Here is a 20,133-nt window from a genome sequence, read left to right as displayed (position 1 = left end):
AAGAAAGAAAACTCTTCCCCCGTGAAGCTCCGGGTCAGTGTGGTTAGCCCCGAAGCAGAAAGCAGCTTGTGGTTACAGTTGGATGCAGCTTTACCGCAAATACTCTCTTTCCCGTCCACTCCCTGTGCTTTTATCTGATCTGTCTCTCCCTGAACTCTTTCTATCTCCTCTTCCTAGAAGTCTAATTGGTTGTGGGCAACAGGCTTTAACTTGATTGACTGGTGGACAATAGGGGCTGATGGGTAACAGTTGAACCTTGTTGAGAACCTCCCGACCGTGACTGGATTCTCCAACCAGTCATGACCCCAGAGAGAGAGAGTGTGTGTTTGTGTGTGAAAGAGCGAGACAGTAAGACATGGACAGATACACTGTTCACTACAGCTTGTTTAACAGCTACCTTTGTCCATTCCTGTGTTTGTGTATTCAGCACACTAATGGACATGCTGGCTCACAAGAGGCTAGTTTCTGTCTGTCCGGTAGCTTCTCATCTCGGCTGCTGTTTCAGTCTCAGGTTGATGAAACGTGGTGGGCTGGGCTTCAGAGCACTATGAAAACATACTTTTTTCTCCAGGTTCAGTGGCGCATTAGAGGTACTATGTTTCACAATCAGCTCCAGATGTTTCGAACTGACTCTGTGTACGGCTAGACACAGGGTCACGGTAAAGGTACTCATGGGAAATGTAGGCATGTACTAAAGAAACCAGGGGGCAGCTGATTTAGTGTAAGGGTATGCAGACGGCTGAATGCTTGGACTTTTGACTGGCACATAATGTGACAGGTGATTTATTAATCGTCCAGGTGAACGCGATTAACCACCCAGTCTTTATCCTCTCAGGGGTTGGATAGCCGAGGCACCGTGAAACTAAATCTCTACTGAAAACAATGAGCTTCAATGTGATGTGGAAGAGGGAGCGGGTGGATGGTGTATTGGGTTCACAATAAGCAGCAAATATTATGTATTTCAAATGTGATTTTGTGCTCTTTGGTTTATTTGCCTTGGTTTTATATTATGATTATATGTATTGTATTTGCTCTAAATTAATTAGACAATAAGAAAAAAATAATAATGTTGCCATGTCAGACATTAATTCTTTAAACACTTTAATCTGTATATAAACATTATGATTTAATATAATACTGGAAAAACAAAGTAACAACAACATAGTATATTTTTATTAAAGCTCCAGTTGGTGACTGGTGTATCAGGTCCATGTTGGGGCAGAAACAGGAATGCAAACATTTGGGGGCTGGAGGCCGCATTACAGCAATTGTGGATTGGGTCTTTATACAAATTACCAAACCACAAATAAGTAATTCCAAAAATTCTAAATAAAGAACAACCTTCTGTTAAATGACATGGTTGTATGGTTGTTGTATACATGTTTAGAGAAGTTGAAAAAAAAGGGGAGAAAAGCAGCTGAATCCACTTTTATTTTTGAATACCAACCTGCCAAAAGAGTATCTGAAGATCTGCCTTCATGATACTCAAAGTAAACCCGTTTCATCTTGAACTTCTAAAATGAAAAAATGCACTGGTCTAATTTGTGTTTTTTATGTTTTTTTGTATCTGTATCTAACTGCATTGGCTGGCGGGATACAGTTCCAAGAAAAAAATGTTTTGGAGTTAATTTAACATTTTGTCAAATTCGGTTTACATCAGTTTGCCACTGAAACGTGTGTGTGTGTGTGTGAGTATGTGTTTGTGTGTAAGATAACATTAGTCTGCTTTTTAATGCATACAGTTACTAGGCGGGTGTGGCTCTCAGGAGGTAAAGCGGGGTCGCCCTCTTAACGGAAGACCGGCGGTTCGATTTTCGCATGTCAAATTGTCCCTGGGCAAGATACTGAACCCCAAATCGCTCCCGAAGGCTGTGCCATCGGTGTGTGGGTGTGTGAATGAGCATGAGATTAGATCCTGATGAGCCGTTTGGCACCTTGCATGGCAGCCTCTGCCACCAGTGTATGAATATGTGTGTGTGTGTGAATGGGATAGGGCTGCCCACTCTTAGTCGACTAAGATTTCATTAGTCGTTTTTTCTGCTTTTTTCATGCTGAATGACTTCATTCCTATGAAACTTATAAGCATATCTCTGATAAACACAATATTTAAAGTGGTGCTTTTGTGTGATTCTTCGTGGAGAAACCCGGTTTTACAGATCTATCGATTAAATCAACTAATGGATCAGTCGAAAAAAGTGTTAGCTGAGTGTTAGTCGACTAAGAATTTCTTTGGTCGAGGACAGCTCTCGAATGGGGTAAATGTTGGCATGTAGTGTAAAGCACTTTGAGTGGTCGAAAGACTAAAAATGTCCTGTATAAATGCAAGTCCATTTACCATTTACACATAACTACAGCTCCGTTTGTAAGTGTTGGTATTGCATTTCCATGTAGTAGAGCTGTTGTTTTATCTCTCTGTATATAACTGAATCCTCTTGCAGTTTGTTAACTACCTTGTCCAAGAGCACTTAATGTGATAAATGTTGTCTCATACATCAAGGCCTCCATCACTAAAACTTCTGTCACACTCAAATAAATCTTTACTCGACTGAACTGGGTGAATTAAGTCCAGTAAGTGAAATGTTATTAAATCTTTCCATCTCTTTCAGCGAGGACAGCTACGCCGTGATCGACTACGCTCTGAGGGACCAGATCTGGGTGGGTTCCTGCCAGCCAGAGGACCTCGCCCTGTCGCCGGTCAGGAGCACCGCCAGCATGCTGAGCTCACGGCAAGCCGGCGCCAACCACCTTTTCTGTTTGCGCTTCCGCAGCAACCACTCCGGTGAAAAGGTGCCCATGATCCTGGGGACGGAGCTGCTGTGAGTGACTTTTATTTTGTAAACTTTGACCCTCTTAATTGTCTTTTTTTGTTTCACTTGCGTTTCGATTACAGATTTACGAGCTCTGCATGTTAAGCTGATGTGATGAATCATTTTTTTTCCTGTGACATAATATTAGCCCTGCATCTTTTACTCATAAGGTTTGATATTTTGGGTTTTCAGTCAAGAAAGCAGAGTGTTTCCCCAGCTCAGGTCCTTCTCTTCATCCATAAAACACTACTCCTACTCCCTTATTTTTCCTTGATGAGCTCTAATATGAACTTGGAAGTAAGAAAATCCCTTTATCCCTCTCTCCTCAGCTCTTAGTCTCTTTTTGGTCCATTAGAGGTCACAGGGATATTTTGTTACATCTATTCTCAAGCTACAACCTGAGCCTTCCTGCTTGTTGTTTATGTGGCCGAGGAAAGGGAAGTTTATTGGTCTGCTATACAGTCGTACTGTCTGCAGTCGTCCTGTAACGCAGACCGGCTGTACCAGATCATTGTTTTGTTGACTGAGCGTCTGCTAACCCAACCATCTATTCTGAGGAAAAGCAGCTCTCTTTGTTTACCGTCTGCCGGCTGACATGTTTTGCATGTGCAGCGTAAATGATTACTCACAGACCTGACTTAGAAACACAGTCAGCTGGTTTTGAGCTTCCTTCACATTCATGCCTGTAGCTGTGCCCCCCCCCACACATCTCTCTTCGTACAGCAAATAGAGTGAAACACAAGGTTGTTTAGATAGATTATACAACCCGCACAAACAAAGGGGATCTGTCATATATTGGGCTTCATGCAGGTTTTATTTGTTCTAGTTAGCGATAGGCCATGTGCACGCACGTACACAAAATGTGCACACACTCGGCTTTCACTGTAATTATTTTCTGTGGTTGAAGGCTTTGTTGAAGAGTGTTTTCATATGCACGGGGGCCTGTTCCTCCTCATTCCTGTGGTAGTTAGAGAGCCGCCTCCTGTATTCTCATTATACAGGTGTGTTTTTCAGCTCCACTGTACAAAACACTGCCTTTTTAAAATGTCTCTTAGCTCTCTTATAAAGGCTTTTTCAGCCAAAGGTTCCACAGGTACATATTGTGTTATTTTGTGACTACAGTGTTTTTATCTATAAGAGTTTGAATTTTACTACAACTTTCAGATGTAAGTTGTTAAAGGTAATAGAAGGGATTCAGTCAATTATATAATTATATAATTAAACATGTTAACCTTTTTATTTCCAAAGGCAGAACATAAAGTAAGCCTTCCTAACAACAGCTCAGTACTTGGTGCAGGTGCAACAGCTGAACAGAAACATGTCAAAGTGACGGTAGACAGAAGCATTTTGAAGAAACCCCTTTTAATGTGATAACTTTAAAATGCAACTGCGTTTCACCCTTCAACATCACCTACTGCAGCCTGTGATCCGTTCAGCCATGCTATGTCCTCTTGTTACTCCTCATAAAAGCTTGTGTGTCACTGGGTCTCACGCAGCAACATTTCTCTTAAATGTCTCTTATATTTTCTTTTAATTTTCTGTTTGGATAAAAAATAAGAGAAGTCAACTCCAGATGCACCAAACATTCGTAACAATCCAAATCTGCTTTAGGTGTGCTGAATGATGAATCCCACTTGATCATAAATTGGAGGCCTGTGGCTGATTGTTATTATTAGATCTGGTAACGCCCCCTAAATACTATCCTATACTATACTATACTACTATAAATGCAGGTGTTGTGCTATGTGCAAATACTCCGACACATGCCTAAGAATTGGACAGATACCGCCAAAAAAAGCTATGAGAAGAACATACATGGACAGATGGATGGATAGACACAATTTCATCCAAATCTTAATTGATATCAATGAATCAACAGTATTTCTTTAGCCCACAAATCTAATGATGCAATCCTTATAATTACTCTAAAACATTTAATAATCTGTATCTTATTCATGCATTTTTTTTTTATATATATTCCTCACATTTAAAATGTATGTTTCCTTGCGTTGGACAAACAAATTTGAGGACTGTGAAAACAAGATGTCTTTTTCTTATTTTGGTAAGAGTGCTCTCGACCACTCGTATCATTTCCTCTTACCTAAGAGAAGAGCGAAAGTAAAAACATCAGTCAGTCCCAGAAATCAATGGTTACTAACAAAATAAGAACAAATCGTGGATACGAACAAAAATAACAGAACATTTGTTTGTATGTCGCTTCCTGCACGAGGCCCATTGTTTCATTGAGAAGCCTGAAAAAAGAAAAAGGAATCAAAGCTGAAAGAAAAGTCAGATATTTGTAATTTTATGTGGAACCACTACTGTAAATATCCACCGCACAGTTTAGTGTTGGTTCCCTGTTGCTATTGGAAATGAAACCCTGTTTTCTAGTTGAACAGCAGTGTGTGAACCGCTGATGTTCGGCCCCCGTGCTGCTACTAAGTGAAACCTGACAAAGCAACTGCAGTAATCGTGTTAAGTGTGACCGCTATGAGCCTGTGTAGGAGGGAATCTTTCTGACATGACTTAAACGTGTTGCCTGCTGAGCCTTATGTATTGCCCGTGTATACATGGGGGGGTCTCCTGGTCTTAACGGCCCACTCTGTCTAGTGTGTGTGTGTGTGTGTCATTGTGGAAAGCCCCTAGACTCCCTCCTGTGATAGCTTGAGTTTGGGGCCCTTGTCTAGGATGTGATGATGTGAGGGGTGCAGCGCTCCACTCACTGTAATCCTGAATGAACCGAGGAGAGGAGACCCTGGCAACCGTCCATTGTTACAGCGGTTGCTAGGCATTGTTTAAGCTGTTGCCTAGCAGCGGCACATTGTGGGCAGTTTCCCACGACTATCCCTCCTCCTCGCCTATTTCCTCACTCTCCCGTCCTCTTCTTCACGGCCCCGTGTCTCATCTTTTAGACAGCAGCCAGTGTCTGCTCTTTGTTTTTGATGACCAGATAACTTCCTCTTCTTTCGGCCATTCATCCCCAATTTAGTGATCTAACGCGACATGACACATGGAAGTGGTGTTACATTAGCCAGCCTATTTTGGGCTTCTGGCAGAGTTAAATGAGGGAGAGAGGACAATAAGGAGTGTTGAGGCTGTAAGAGTGGAGAGTCGGGCTGCAAGCTAATGATTATTTTCATTATAGATGAAACTACTTATTATTTTGATTACTCATTAAGTCTATAAAATGTCAGAAAGCATGCCTATCACAAGTTCCAAGAGCCTAGGATGACATGTTAAAATTGCTTATTTTGATGGAATAACAATCAGGCAGGACCAGTGGGGCAACTGCGGGGTCTGAAAAGTGAAGCCAGTGCTGAAGGGCCTTAAACGTGCATTCTTTCTAATAGCCAACAGGGGGCGACTCCTCTGGTTGCAAAAAGAAGTCTGATTGTACAGAAGTCTATGAGAAAATGAGCCTACTTCTCACTTGATTTATTACCTCAGTAAACATTGTAAACATGAGTTTATGTTCTCAATCGCTAGTTTCAGTCTTATTCAATACAGCATGATGTTCATTTAGTAAATGATGGTCCCATTTAGAGTCAAATAGACCATAAAGCAGGGTGTGCTTTAGGGCGTGGCTACCTTGTGATTGACAGGTCAATAGCACGCCGTTGCCCGGTCTGGGAGTTGTGCGGTCTGGGCGTTGTCCATGTTTTTAATCTTACAACTTTAACCCTTTCACAACGTGTTTTCAGTTCAGGAAAGTCAATTATAACCTTTTCAGTCGCCTAAAAATGACTTATTCAGCATTTGGTTGTACTTAGCTCCATCCTCTCGTGTCACTTTGGGTTGCAAAAAAACAAAAAGGCGACGGCCAAAATGCCAAACTCGAGGCTTCCAAACGGCAGTCCAAAAACCAATGGGTGACGTCACAGTGACTACGTCCACTATACGGTCTATTGGCAGGACTACAACTAACTATTATTTTCATTATATATGAATCGGTTGATTATTTTTTTTTTTTTCAATAAATGGATTGTTTAGTCAATAAAATGCCAGGAAATTATGAAAACTAAGTTCAGAACTGTAGGTGTTGAATTGAAATTGTGTTGTTCGACTAAGAGCACCAAAACTAACAGTCCAAAAATCCAAACATATTCAATTTGCAATAATATAAAAGGACAGGACAGCCAGCTGATCTGTTCTTGTTGTCACATTTCAAAAGTGGAAGACCACAACAATGCAGGTCTACTTTGTGCATGATTTCTCTGCAGGTATATGCATTATTTTGCTTGGGAAAAAATAAGTATTCTCTACTGGAATAAAAAGTGACTGTATTGCATACACTTCCCCATATTGTTCACTTCACCACTGAATTGAAGTGCAGCTGAAGTCGGGTTACAATGTGAAATTCCACACATTCTGACTGAAGGCGGTGTCTGTGTTGTTTTTTTTTGTGGAAATGAAACAGTAGCAATGGCCTTCTTCTCATGCTGGTCAGCATGGGCATTTTTCGCATTCAGTTCCATTTGTTCTCTACTCGCTATCTTATGCCATACCTGTGTCTGTGCATCACTGTGTGAGGTCTAAGAAGCATGCATACAATAGACTTGATCCTTGACCACAGCTGTGACGTAACACATCAGGAATCCAGACGAGACAGCTGGAATCGGAGATGGCACAAGGAGGACGCTTGTCTTTTCTGTCTGTGTCCTCTTCCTTTTCTCTGTCTGTATCCTTTTTGTTCGCTGCGCGTCTTCCCCGTGACCCTGATGCTGTGTCCTGTCCAGAGTCAGTGAATAGTGCTTCTCTATTAGTGGAACAGAGCAGCTTCAGAAGTCTGCAGCAAAACAGTTCTGTTATGCAGCTGTAACACAAAGCAGCATCGGTTACGTAACCCGGAGGAGGGAGTCTTATGCACATTTTGGCATTGTTTTTGTTTTTTCTTTTTTACTCCGTCTGCTTTCGTTTGTGTTATTGTTTTTGATAATCTTACTATGTCTGCTTTTGCTTATGAGATAACGAGAAAATTGCTGATGAGAATCATTCCCTTCGGTCTGGGAGTTTCCCCCGGCCCGGTCGGCTCCGGTCAGAGAGATGTCATGTTTTTTGTCGGAGGAGCACCCGAATACCGTTCTGACCTGTGGTTAAGTGGAAAACAAGGGAGGGCCTTAGTTGAGAGTAAACACGTTGATAGAAGAGAGCAGAAAGGGTTAGGGGGAGAGGGGAGAGTTTATAAAACAGTGGTCTGGTGGTGATTTGAAGTTGGCAGAGGTTAGAAAGAGGCTGTCATCGCTCTTTATCTGCTTGTGAGAAAGAGGTTTTACAGTGCAGCACGCGAGGCCTCTCCTCTTCCTTTCAGAGGTGAAACCAGAACCTCCGACAATGGATTTATGATTCTCGGTATTCTCTTGCACGTTGGGATCATGAATGGTTAAAAGCAGAGGGAGCTTTACGCCCTCTACTTCTTGAATAGACTGATCCTGCACAGGCTTGCAGTCATCTAGAAGGGGAAGAGGGCAAGCACCTGCTGTTTGTGCCTTAATGCAGTATTCACATGCCTGTGTGTAAACACATACACACCCGCTCTACAGTTCGAAAGCGTTTTTTATTTTTTCACCTGAACCTCTTTTGGTATGTGCCTCACATTCCACAGATAACCATTAAGTGCCTCTCAAACACAAGCGGTTGCCTGTTTGCCCGCCCTGTGCTGCTCGTGAAATATATGGAATACATTCATAGTTTGGATAAAGTATTTCAGCTGTTTAAGCATGAGAAAGCGACCCGTCATGACGGCGTGTTACGTATGTGCACATGAATCTGTCGGCATGTGTGTCCAGCTGTCTGAAGCAACAGCTAACAGATGCTGTTCCCACAGAGCAGCTCGGATGTTAGAAGAACTTGCACATTCAGTACGGAGCCCCTTTTCCTCTGGCGCCACCAGCAGTTTCACACTTGTGGTATTAGCTATTAGACGGATTGCATATGAAATTTGGTACAGACGTCCATGTTCCAGTCGGGATGTATTGCAACTGAAATACCTGCTACTGTATGCAGAAGTCTGGTTTTCTCTCAGAGCACTTGAATTACAATATGCTGAAAGGTTATTATGGTATTTTTGCCCAATGATGCCAAAAACTTTCTACCTCACAGAGCTGCTAGCGTGGCTGTAGCCTCTTAAGTCCAGGGTTATTATAATAAACTAAAACTGAAACTAAAATGACAATAATCAATGAAAAATATTTTTAGTAAACTGAAACTAATTAAAAACTATATCCTTTAAGTAAAACAAACTAAAACTAAACTGAAACAATATTGCCTGTGTGAAAACTATTACAAATAAAATAAAAATAAATTAATTAATTTAAATTTTTTAGTTTTTTAGCTACAGTATATCACAACCTAAAAAAAGAGACGGCATGAATTTCCATCAACTCTTGTGACACTGAATCACAGAAATTGAATGGACTTGATTTTGTTTACTTCTGAGACATTATAGCTGGCCCTGACAAAAACAAACTAAAACTACTTTAATATTAAATCAAATATATAAAAAACTAAACATTTCTGAAAAACTGAAGATAAACTAAAACTAGCAAACACACTCTGAAAACCAACTAAAACTAAAATGACTTTGAGTCAAAAAATAAAATAAAAAAATAATTGAAAATTCAAAAACTATTATAACCTTGTTTGAGACTTGATATTTTCTTTTACTTGGATATAAACAAGTGTTGCTTCATTATTGAGTGCAATGGCTCACAAAAGGAATAACTTAAAAACAGGTAGGAAAAATATTAGTATCAGAGGAATATGACCGCCAAAATGTTAGTTTAGCTAACCTCCAAAATCAGTGGCAGAGCGGGAGAGCTTGAAACACACCAACTATGAATATGAAATAATCAACATGGAAAATGACGTCACTTTACTAGTGAGCGATTATTTCCCACCTGGACTATGGACTACATAAAATGGCAGTGGACATGGCAGTTACACTAGAGTGTAAAATGTATCGTTCTACTCCAAAGGTCACACTTTATCAGACTTGTAATATTGCATTGTGCGTGCACATTGATGGCCTCTAAGTTAATCATTTTATTGATAGTAATAGTTATAAAAGAGTTATGGTGATTTCATACGGTCCAATTAGTGGTGGAAGGATGGCGTGACCCCGTGTTTTACAGCTTGTGTGTCCTGGAAAGGATCAAAACAGCTTGTGTACAATGGGAACACAATAATGAGGTCTGACTCATGGGTCTCGCCTGTTCGAGGTCCATTTGTGGCCGTTGTGAAGAAGAGTCCACAAAAATGCCGCTCCGTCTGTGATTGTCTGCATGTTGCAGCTATCTGCATGATTCAAGCCGGTGGTGCTGAGTCACAGGGGGCCTCAACGACCCCCTCTGGTTCATTTCCTGAACCCCCTTTATCTCTGTCTAAATCCTCCCACCCCCCTCCGTCAGTAGCCGATGAGAACAGGTGAAATTAGAGAGTTTCGTGGAATCTGACCTGTGCGACTCCACCCACTGTTTCTTTCCCATGAAACCCACAAGAGAGGAAGGGAAAGCAAAAGCAGGTCTGTTCCCTCCTGGGAATCGGCCTTGTGCTTCTCAGTTCTCTGCGACTGAAAACACACCTCTGTTCTCTCTCTCAGACGGGGGACAGAGAGGAGGGAGGGAAGGAAGGCATAACTTGCCAGCCAACTTAATTATTTATTTGCCCCAATAGCCTGTCGGCATGCAAGCAAGATGTTGCTTAGTTTAAGTGGACTGTCCTTTATAGCTGCGAATGTTCTCACAGCCTCATGAAACTTTACAGCCACAAACTAGAGACCTAGAGCATTCAGAGGATTAGGTATACTGACAATAAGGGGGTTTCTGAGCAGTTTGCAGAACAGAAGTGTTTGCCATCTAATCGCCGAAATCTCCAAGTCAAAAGTTTGTGTTATCAAATCACAGCATGACTTTTTCTATGGTGTTCCTCAAGGTCTTGGTGTCTTAATGTGGTATTTTGGAGGGATTTTTGATAATTTTGTATCAAATCGAGTGATAAAAAAATGGTTAAATTTAGCTCCAAATCTGTGTAACAAACTGTATCAACCCAAAAATTGCTGCAGCAACTTATAAAACATAATAGAGGACGGGAATGGCCATCATATACTTATATCATAATGTTCTTAGCCCTTATATACTTTTACAATTTATTTAATTCATGTTTATTTCTGATTTATGACTAGAACAACTTGACACACAGTGTTGAGCTGCATCTCAAATTAATCTTCAGGTTCTCAGCTTTCAGATGATGTACACCACTTCTATGTGACATCTACTGTTGACCTGCTATCTCCCCCTAAAGACCCCCTGTTGTATCCCCCTAAAAAAGACAAAAACTGTCTACTGTGAGTCTCAGAGGGTTAAATAACGTGGTTATTTGTGCTTTTAGGAACGAGCGTGCTCGGTGGATCAGCGCTCTGGGCCAGAATGTCAACAACAACAAGAGTCAGGACAGAACCAGTAAGTTGTTTCTCACACACACACACACACACACACACTTAACTGACCTCTATTTTTAGCCTATTGCACCACCTTGTGGTCATTCGATGAACTGTTTTTTTTTCTCAGATTAATTTCAATACAATTGGTTTGTTAATTCAGATATATTCAAATAACCTATCTGAAGTAATTCATGGATTTGTGTTTGTGTGTTTTTGTAGATGTCATGCAGGTGGAGGTGATCAGAACTTACACAGCCAAGCAGCCGGATGAGTTGTCCCTGCAGGTGGCTGATGTGGTGCTGGTCTCGCAGACTGTAGAAGACGGTACATTATCTCTCTCTCTCTCTCTCCGTTATCGCTCTGTCTCTGTAGCTCTCTCTATAGCTTCACTCACCCTCTTTAGTATTCCCCTCATTTCCCACCTTCCTGTTTCAACTGCGTCCTTTCATCATGCACTTTTATGCTCTCTCCTTTTCAATACCAGTCTGTCTCACACACACATAATGGACCTTACACCTGTTTGAAGATGTGTTTTTTTAAACCTAAACAAAAACACACAGTGGCCTGAGGTCATTTCCCTTTCGGTGACCATAGCAACCGACTTTCATGTTAAAGAACAGACGGTATTGAGCATCAAAAGCAGGGAGTGAGGAAATGCTTCAGTTTTCACGTCATCAGTGCAATTTCTCCTCTTTAGGCTGGTATGAAGGCGAGCGGCTGCGCGACGGAGAACGGGGGTGGTTCCTCGCCGAGTGCGCCCAGCCAATCACGTGCCAGGCCACCATCGAGCGCAACATGCAGAGGATGGACCGCCTGCAGGGGTTGGAGACGAACGTGTGAGAGCGGATGAGAGCGCCGCTTCAACCACAGAGGGCTTTTCTCAGCTGGTAGAGATCCGTTGACTCACCGGTGACCTTCCCTTTTTTTAAGAAGTGAATGAGTTACAACATCAGTGACCTGCCTTCAGGGACTCTGAGGGGGCTGGTGGACTGTTTACAGCGGGTTAAAGATGAAGCCATAACTCTTTAAGACTTCTTGCTCAGCGTCCATGAAATATCTTAGTTTCAAAGCAAAGCCGGGAACAAACACAGCAGACGAACAGAGATCTTCTTTAATCACCGATCGGCCCCTGTGTGGGTGGGATCTGTCACATTCATTAATTCACACCCACTGCCGGAGTCACTGCTTTCAACACTCCGCTACATAACAACTGTTTGTGTGAAATTTGTAATTTTTGTTATTTTTTTTCCCAAACATATTGAGTGTAAGGTGATGTGCGGTGTAATAACGGAGACCACGGTATCCGCTATAGGAGGCAAGGTAGAGCAAAATAGTGTGAAAATGACAGCAGCCTGATAATGAGGATCACGCCATGTAATTAGAAGCTTTCTGCAACTGTGAAGATGTTGATTATGAAAGTGCTAATAAGGCAGGACGGTGGGGATTGGCAGCTTCTTTAAAGTGTGTGGGTTAGTGTAGAAATCCTGTTTCATTAGCATCTGATGACAAGTTAAATACAATAGGGTGTACGTTTGAGTCGCAGAAGAAAAAAACATGAATTGTCTTGACGCTTTTGTGTAAATAATAGTCCTAATGAATTGGATGATAAGAATTACAGTCCTCTGGGAGGTATAATCTCATGTTTCATCCACAGGTTAAGCACAAGGGCCAGTATCTGTTCTCCGCCTTGCCGTTTGTCACCGGTTAATGTCACCGCCGTGAATCAGACTCTACATTTGTGTCACAAACGCCGTTTTTTTTTTTTTCTCCCCTATCCACTCAATGAGTTTGGACAGCCTGAAATATCACGCACACTCGATGCCAGCCAGGGGGGGGGGTGTATTTAAAAATATCCCCCTCAGGATTTATATCTGTGATGTTCCAGAGGCAAGCTGAATTAATTTGTGCTGCTGCTGCTGATGGTGCGACCGGAAGAAGAGAGCACCCCTGCTTTTAATGTGATTGTCCGACGTGAGTCATCTTTTTTTTTTTTGTGTTGCCAAGCCGAACTAAATGGATGGCTTTGGTCAACGTGAGATGATAACACCATATATCAAGCCCAATGCTCTGGCCCCGGCCCAAATGACAACCACAAACTGTTGAGCTACACGAAGCGAGGTGTGACGGTTAGCGGGCAGAGCGCTCAGCGGGGAAGGACACGAGAACCCCGGAAGAAGCTTTGCATTTGCACTCAGGGAAAACTACACATCTAAGCATGAATTGATCTTCATTTCAATCACTTCCTGTACTTTGTAACTATTGTGAATAACCTGTGAACATGTAAATATGTAAAACAGCCTGAATTGTAACATATGTTTTTCCAAAATACAGATTTATATTGCAGAAACTTGTTTAGTCAACCTTGTATATTTCAACCAGTCACTATAAATAAAATCTCAATTGCTTGGTATGTACTCTCAATGATCAATACTTCCCATGAGGACCACTGCTAGATAGAGCAAAAGAAAAATACTACTGTTATTCCTCCAGTAGCAATAAATTAGCCGTGTGTACTCTGTGCAGATTAATCAGAAATGTGCATAAATCCTCCGACCAGCAGCACCTTTTCAGATATTTATGAGCTATGCAGGTGTTCATTCCAACCAAATATTACCCAGGTGACTTCAGTGAGTGCTCTCTCAAAGCTCAGAAACAAATGGTGCTCTCCCATCACAGAACCAATTACAGTTTCCCACCATAAAGCCTGCAATATTTCAGGGTAATGGTTATTTTTTAATTTCTAAATTTCAGCCTAGTAAGGCAGGTGAAGCTAAACCAGGCGTTTTTTTTTTTTTAACATCCTTTCTTTATTGCGCAGACTTTTAAGTGACATTGCTTAAAAACGAGCAACATTTATACAAATGAAAACAGTAAACAAAACCGCTGCCGAGTGTATTCGAACATGGATTGGTCCTTGCAAAATAACGACAGAATAGGCACAAAAAAAAAGAATAATGGGAGTCATTCAAGTGCATAACATTTTCCAGTGCTCTTGCGTGCTTGGTTTGGCATTCAGGAGCACCATCAAGGAGGCCAGCTGGTTATCATAAATATCCCAACTGACCTCTGTGTCCAAGGATGCAACCAGTCGTTTTCCAAGGCTCTTCTCTTCAGCTCGAAATTTGGCCACTTCTAATCCTCGTCGTCCTCGTCGTCATTGAACTGAATGCGTTGTCCTCTTGGGGCCCACGTTCTGTCATAGCCTTGAGCGCTGCCTGTGGGCTTCTCCTGGGTGGTGATGAGGTCGATGATGGCTGTGATGACCGCGCAGTCTTTGGACTGACGGTTCTGCCAGTCCACGGGAGCGGGGTTACGGATTTTCTCCTCCAGCAGAGAATCCAGCTCTTTCTTTAAACTCTGTAGAAAAGACAGGAAAGGGAGGTCAGTAACTGACTGGCCCAGACTGGGCATGCCAGCAGCATGTGGCGGCTGCCTCGCTGAACTGCTGCGTCCACACCGGCGTTTGTGCTGCAGCGCTGCTGCTGCCAGCCCTTTCTTTCTACATTGAGTTTTCCTTTCATAATGGCCATTTCACTTCATTGTAAATGTAATTTATATTTATTTTAGACAGAAAAAGGTTAAGAACTTGTGCTCATTTGTAAATAACAGTAATAATTCACAATTAAAACCCGGTACTTTGTTTGTTCATGGAGCCCTGCAAGTCACTGCATTTTCTACAACACTGTCCTGCAAATATGTCAGAATAAAAACCTCATGTTAACAATGAAGGAATTCCGTCCACAGAAAAAAAACGCTTGAGGGCTTTTATTTTGAAACAGAAGCAGGTAGTGTTGAGTTAAAAATAAATTTACTTTACTTTTTTTCATGTCTGTGACATACTGTATTCTACAGATACAGACAATGAAACTGTAGTAATGTTGCTGGTATGATGTAATATACTGTCAAAAGATCACTTTCACTGTTGCCATGAACGGCACACGGAAAAAATATGCGAGACCTCGGATCTCTAGAAGAAGCACAGCTGGCATGCAGCTGAGCTGCGCTGCTCACGTGGGCAGTGTGACTGCTCTAAGCTAAGAGGATCTGCAGCTGCCATGCGCTGCTGGCGTTCCCTGTGTGGCCCGGCCCTTAGTCGATTAGTCGAGTAACCTGTCATTTTGGTCTTAGTCGACTAAAATTTTTAGTCGATTAGTCGTTTTTTTGTGCTTTTTTTCATGCTGAATGACTTATTTCCAAGAAACTTATGAGCACATCTTTGGTAAACACAAGATTTAAAGTGGTGTTTTTGTGTGAATCTTTGTGGAGAAACTCAGTTTTACAGATATGTCGATCAAATCAATTAGTTGACAAAATGTATGAGTGTTGGTTGACTAAGAATTTCTTTGGTCGAGGACAGCCCTAGAGATTAATCTTCGCTTTTGTCGCGTCCTTCGCTTACCTTGACGAGGTGAGCGATGCGCGCCGGGGACCTGAAGACGATCCACTCGTCCACGGCGATGGTTTCCTGGTCTTCGTCTTTCTGGATCGTGATGTCTCCCCCGAAGAACAGCAGCGAGAACGGGGACACCTCGGTGCAGTCATACAGGAAGATCTGAGGACACGCGGACAGAGAGAGAGAGATGTCGCTAACGCACAACGACAGGAGCTTTACAGCAAACAGTCAGCGACAGTGAGCGGGATCATTATGACACACCGTGCCCGGCAGCTATTCTGTGGTGTGGGCTGAAAGTGTCCCATTAGTGGAGAGAGGCTGTGCCAGTTTGAAATGTGTTTAAGTGCCTCCAGTGTTAAGAGAAATGTCATCTTGCCCTGTCTGTGAGTCTCCCAAATGTGTTGCACTCTTTTCCATCCATTTTCCTCCCTGTGCTCAACTGACAGCTGCTTTTGCAGAGGAGATTGGCTATTGATACCCAAAATGAAAACAGTTTTCTTAAACAAATGACAAAAGTAAATATGTTTCACGAATTATTGAAAATTCAGAATATTCAGAGAAGTAATACTCTGTAGGTAATGCACTGATCTGTATGCACACACTCTCAAAAAGTGCTTAGCTCTAAGGTTAAAAGCCACAGACACTACATAAGCAGCAGACCGAGGTCAAACAAAACCTCTTTCAGCTTTGAAGGCAACAGACAGAAATGTTGAAAATTAGCATCAGAGAGAGGAAGAGAAATGTGGAGGGAGTGGGTGGCAGATGAAGAGAAAAAAGAAGCAAGGAGAGAGCAGGGACAACTGCTTTTGCCCCATGAATGTGTAATGCAATGGACCACCAGGGGCAAGTGCGTCAGAGGAGATAAAGTTTAACGTCATCCCTCACTTTGCTTCCTCTGGTCTTCTGCTTCCTTCTCTCTCTCTCTCTTTCTCTCGCAGTAAACAAATGACCTTGACAATCTTGCACTCTCAGAGAACCTTACTTTTATAATAGACACAAATGCATAGCATTGTGCACAAGAAAAAAAAAGTAACAGTGGCAATAATAATGATAATGATGACATCCAGCAAAACACTTTTCTTCATAAAGACCAAGGCAGCAAAGTGAGAGACAAAAAGACACAGGCAGCAATCAGAGAGGACATGAAAGGTGTTTTTTTTTCTGCCGAATGGTAACATTCACAAAGAGAGACGGCGCGGTAAGAACAAAGACAGACAGAGATGGAAGAGAGGGGGAAATAGGAGTTTGAAGAGGGGCAAAGGTAGAAAGAGGAAGAGGAGTGGAGGCGGCAGTCAGGGAGCAGCATTGACCGTTTTCCCCCACCACCACCACCAACACCTCTTACATTGTGTCTGGATGCTTTGAAGCATAAGAGCCTTTGAGAGAGAGTTGAAAGGCGGCGTTTTAATCAAATATTCATCCAGTGTAAAGCTGGCGTGACACCACCGCCAACCTTTAACCACCGGTTCCCTCTTTCCAGACGGACACGAACAAAATCAACACACACACACTCGAGTGTAAAAACACACACAGCGGCGTCGCCTACTCACACTGCTCGTTCTCATCTTGAGGTGGTAGATGAGCCATGTGTAGTTGAACTGAGTCTCTTCGGCGTTGACTGATTTCGGGTGGATGCACACCTTTCCATCAGCCTGGGTGTACGCCTTCACCCTGAGAGAGGAAAGATGTTAGAGTGTGTGTGTGACTGTCTGGGTGTTAGGGTTAGGTATGCTGGTAAAAGTCACATCTCCAACACTTGATCACTTAATAGTTTTTATCACCGTCATTGTAATCCAAACCACTGGATGTAAGGTGGGCACCAGAAAATGACAATAACTCTGTTTCTGCTGCATCGATTTTGATACTTTCTTTTAACTGTCCATTGTGAGTCCGACAATTTTAGTACTCTTTTAGTGTGTTGCAATGATGTACAGGCATTTTCATCTTATTTCAGTAGTAACATATATTTTTTCTACAATTTTGAACAAAATAATTGTACAAATTTCGTATTTACACGTTATATTACTACATTAATACATGTGTGTTTGTATGCATATGTTGTCGCCCCAAATTGTGTGAAAATTCCTCATCGCCAGAATACATTTTGTTCAAATGAATCAAAAAGTCGTTCCAGAAACAACCCTTCAGGTGCTTTTGCTTTGTTAATACGAAGCACAAAGAATGCCTCCTGCCATTTGAGCATGGCATGTACCAAAGACGAGTTGTGATGCAGTCGGCAAATCATCTCTAACATGAAAGTAACATCGCGTTTCAAACTCTGTATGTGTCAGCCAGACAAAAAAACGACTGCTCGACTGCTGGGAACAAAGCTGCCTGTACCAGACAGCAGTCTGATTTAGCAGCAGCAACAACAAACAAAAAGTGCTTCATGGAGCAATGAATCCACTAAATTCTGCAGAGATGTGGTGCGGACAAAACTTTAACTGGCTTGGCATCACGAGTTGAGAATTATCTATGCAGGGGGAAACGATCCCGGCAATTTCACTGCGCAGCTGGGTCTAAAGCTGTCACTGAGACGGACAAACAAAAGTGACAGCCCTACTGTGATGTGTCTGTCTCCCTGTTGCGTGCGTCTGACTTTTGCACGCGGGTCACTGCCGTTGCCCATGGCAGCTGCCTGAGGGCAGTTTTATGATGAGTGCATTGATCTTCAGCTGCGAAAGTGCCTCTGTTTTTGACAATTTTCCTAACGTGGTCTCTGCATAGCCTCAGGTGATTGTCACAGGAGGGACTCTTACAGAACTCTTACCTGAGAGCTCTGATGAGATTTTGCAGTGTGAAGTCCACTTTTCTGTCTAAAGTTCAGTAAGAATGATTGTGCACTTCTCTATCTTGTGCTTTTGCAGTCCCTTTCCTGTCTGTCTTTGACTCACCCGGGCCTCTTCTTGCTGCCAGACGGTCTGATCGTGGCCACCTTCGGGTACAGACCGGCTACAATCACCGCCTTGATCAACTTTTCATTATCTGAGGAAGGAAGTGGGAGTTGGAGAAAGAACAAATGAGCGCTGCTACATTTACATGTCTTGTATGATTTCATTACTGCTCCACAGCCTGGTTTTAACATTCCTAAGAGAGCGTTTTTCTGACAGTTGAATCGCAACCAAAACTCTCCCCTAACTTACCAGAGTTGACATTGGATTTGGGGTCTTTGGGGTCCCTGCTGCTGACAAAGCCTGTGTTCATTAGATGCTCAGCAAACTGGCCCTTCATGTTGTGCAGCATCTGAATGACAAAAAGAGAAATTATTACTGAAAAGGCTGCATGTCCTTATTAGGGATGTAAGGAAATATTGATACCCTTGAGTATCGCGATATTATGTTTTGTGATATTGTATCGATTCTCAGAAACACTATCGTTTTTAATTAATAGTTTACATGCAAAGATTTGTAGCAGACAATGGCTCAGATTGCACAAAAAGTAGCACCAGTATCACAATATATTGAATCATAGCACTTCTATTATGATACAGTACGTATCGTATCGCTAGATTCTTGCTAATACACGGCCCTTGTCAGGGCTGCCACTGTGGCAGGCAAGTATTTTTTTGTCTGCCACTCTGAAATTATATCTGCCACTTTTTAAATCTTTGCGCTAAATGATAAAATAACATTTTAGATCTGACGCCATTCAATGTTTGATATATTTTACATGAAAAACATTGTATGCATGGTAAATTACAGTGTTGGAATTACACCGTAGCTTCCGGGGGCCCTATTTTTCGGGGGGTGGGAGGGCACTGTACACAGCACTGTACTTTTTTATTGTCATCTATAGTGGTTATTTGCATAAAAACACAATTCAAATGATTATGATTATTTAAATATTTGCTTTGATTAAAAAAGTAGTAGTTAGTTAAACTAATTAGTAGTTTTAATAATGTATTATAAGCTGCTTAGAGTTAGTTTAAGGAAGTTAAACAGGTCATAATTCCCTCTCTTATCTATTCTATATTGTTGTGAAAACATCTCCTACAAACAAGTGGATTTATTCAAGTTTCTTGCCAAAAACCTAATTTTTACAGGATTACACTTGAACACTTCATGATAACGTTGTAATTTACCTTAACCCAATAGTCATTTTTAATGAATAGAGCTTGAACACCTCATAATGTCACTCATGGAACCTCAGTTAACGATAGTAGCTCCGTTATTTAGCCAAGCAGGACTGTGCTGCCCACCAACTTCTAACAGGTAGCGTCACCAGATCTCCTCCTGTTAATTTCAACACAGATTTGTTGTTCACAGTGTAGCATTATCAGGGAAAAAAAAGAGGTACATCCCCTCAGTTTTAGTAGTAGTAGCGCCATGCTTTTGGGCACTTTTCCCTCTTTCTGCCGTTGCTCCAGTCCCAAACAAACTGAAACATGACACAGCTTGTGTATGTGTCATTGTGCATGCGTAAAAGTTGGAAAGTATCGAAGAGGAATCGGTAGACACAGAGGCATGAGATGCCAAGGAATCGGACAACTGAGAACC

The 20,133-nt window shown here is 42.0% G+C and overlaps 2 protein-coding genes across 3 annotated transcripts in view; one reads left to right on the top strand and one right to left on the bottom strand.

Annotated features, from left to right (window-relative positions):
• LOC119491189 (rho guanine nucleotide exchange factor 26-like) overlaps positions 1 to 13,654 on the top strand; it is a 29,315-nt gene extending 15,661 nt beyond the window's left edge. For both annotated transcript variants that reach the window (XM_037774918.1, XM_037774917.1), the window contains 4 exons: positions 2,607 to 2,816; positions 11,193 to 11,263; positions 11,464 to 11,568; positions 11,942 to 13,654. In XM_037774918.1, the coding sequence (XP_037630846.1) occupies positions 2,607 to 2,816; positions 11,193 to 11,263; positions 11,464 to 11,568; positions 11,942 to 12,084 (529 nt within the window). In that variant the 3' untranslated portion in view covers positions 12,085 to 13,654. The remainder of the gene's footprint in view (positions 1 to 2,606; positions 2,817 to 11,192; positions 11,264 to 11,463; positions 11,569 to 11,941) is intronic.
• Positions 13,655 to 14,026: 372 nt separating this feature from the next.
• The window catches only part of dhx36 (DEAH (Asp-Glu-Ala-His) box polypeptide 36), a 29,195-nt gene continuing 23,088 nt past the window's right edge, over positions 14,027 to 20,133 (bottom strand). Inside the window, exons 22-26 of the mRNA XM_037774916.1 lie at positions 18,781 to 18,880; positions 18,532 to 18,622; positions 17,188 to 17,308; positions 15,644 to 15,796; positions 14,027 to 14,601 (exon numbers count right to left, since the gene is read on the bottom strand). Of these exons, the coding sequence (XP_037630844.1) occupies positions 14,377 to 14,601; positions 15,644 to 15,796; positions 17,188 to 17,308; positions 18,532 to 18,622; positions 18,781 to 18,880 (690 nt within the window). The 3' untranslated portion in view covers positions 14,027 to 14,376. The remainder of the gene's footprint in view (positions 14,602 to 15,643; positions 15,797 to 17,187; positions 17,309 to 18,531; positions 18,623 to 18,780; positions 18,881 to 20,133) is intronic.

This window comes from Sebastes umbrosus, chromosome 7 (genome assembly GCF_015220745.1).
Source record: "Sebastes umbrosus isolate fSebUmb1 chromosome 7, fSebUmb1.pri, whole genome shotgun sequence".
In the NCBI taxonomy this organism is placed as follows: Eukaryota; Metazoa; Chordata; class Actinopteri; order Perciformes; family Sebastidae; genus Sebastes; species Sebastes umbrosus.
The sequence above is the reverse complement of the archived record's forward strand: the minus strand, read 5'-3'. Positions and strand labels throughout refer to the sequence as shown.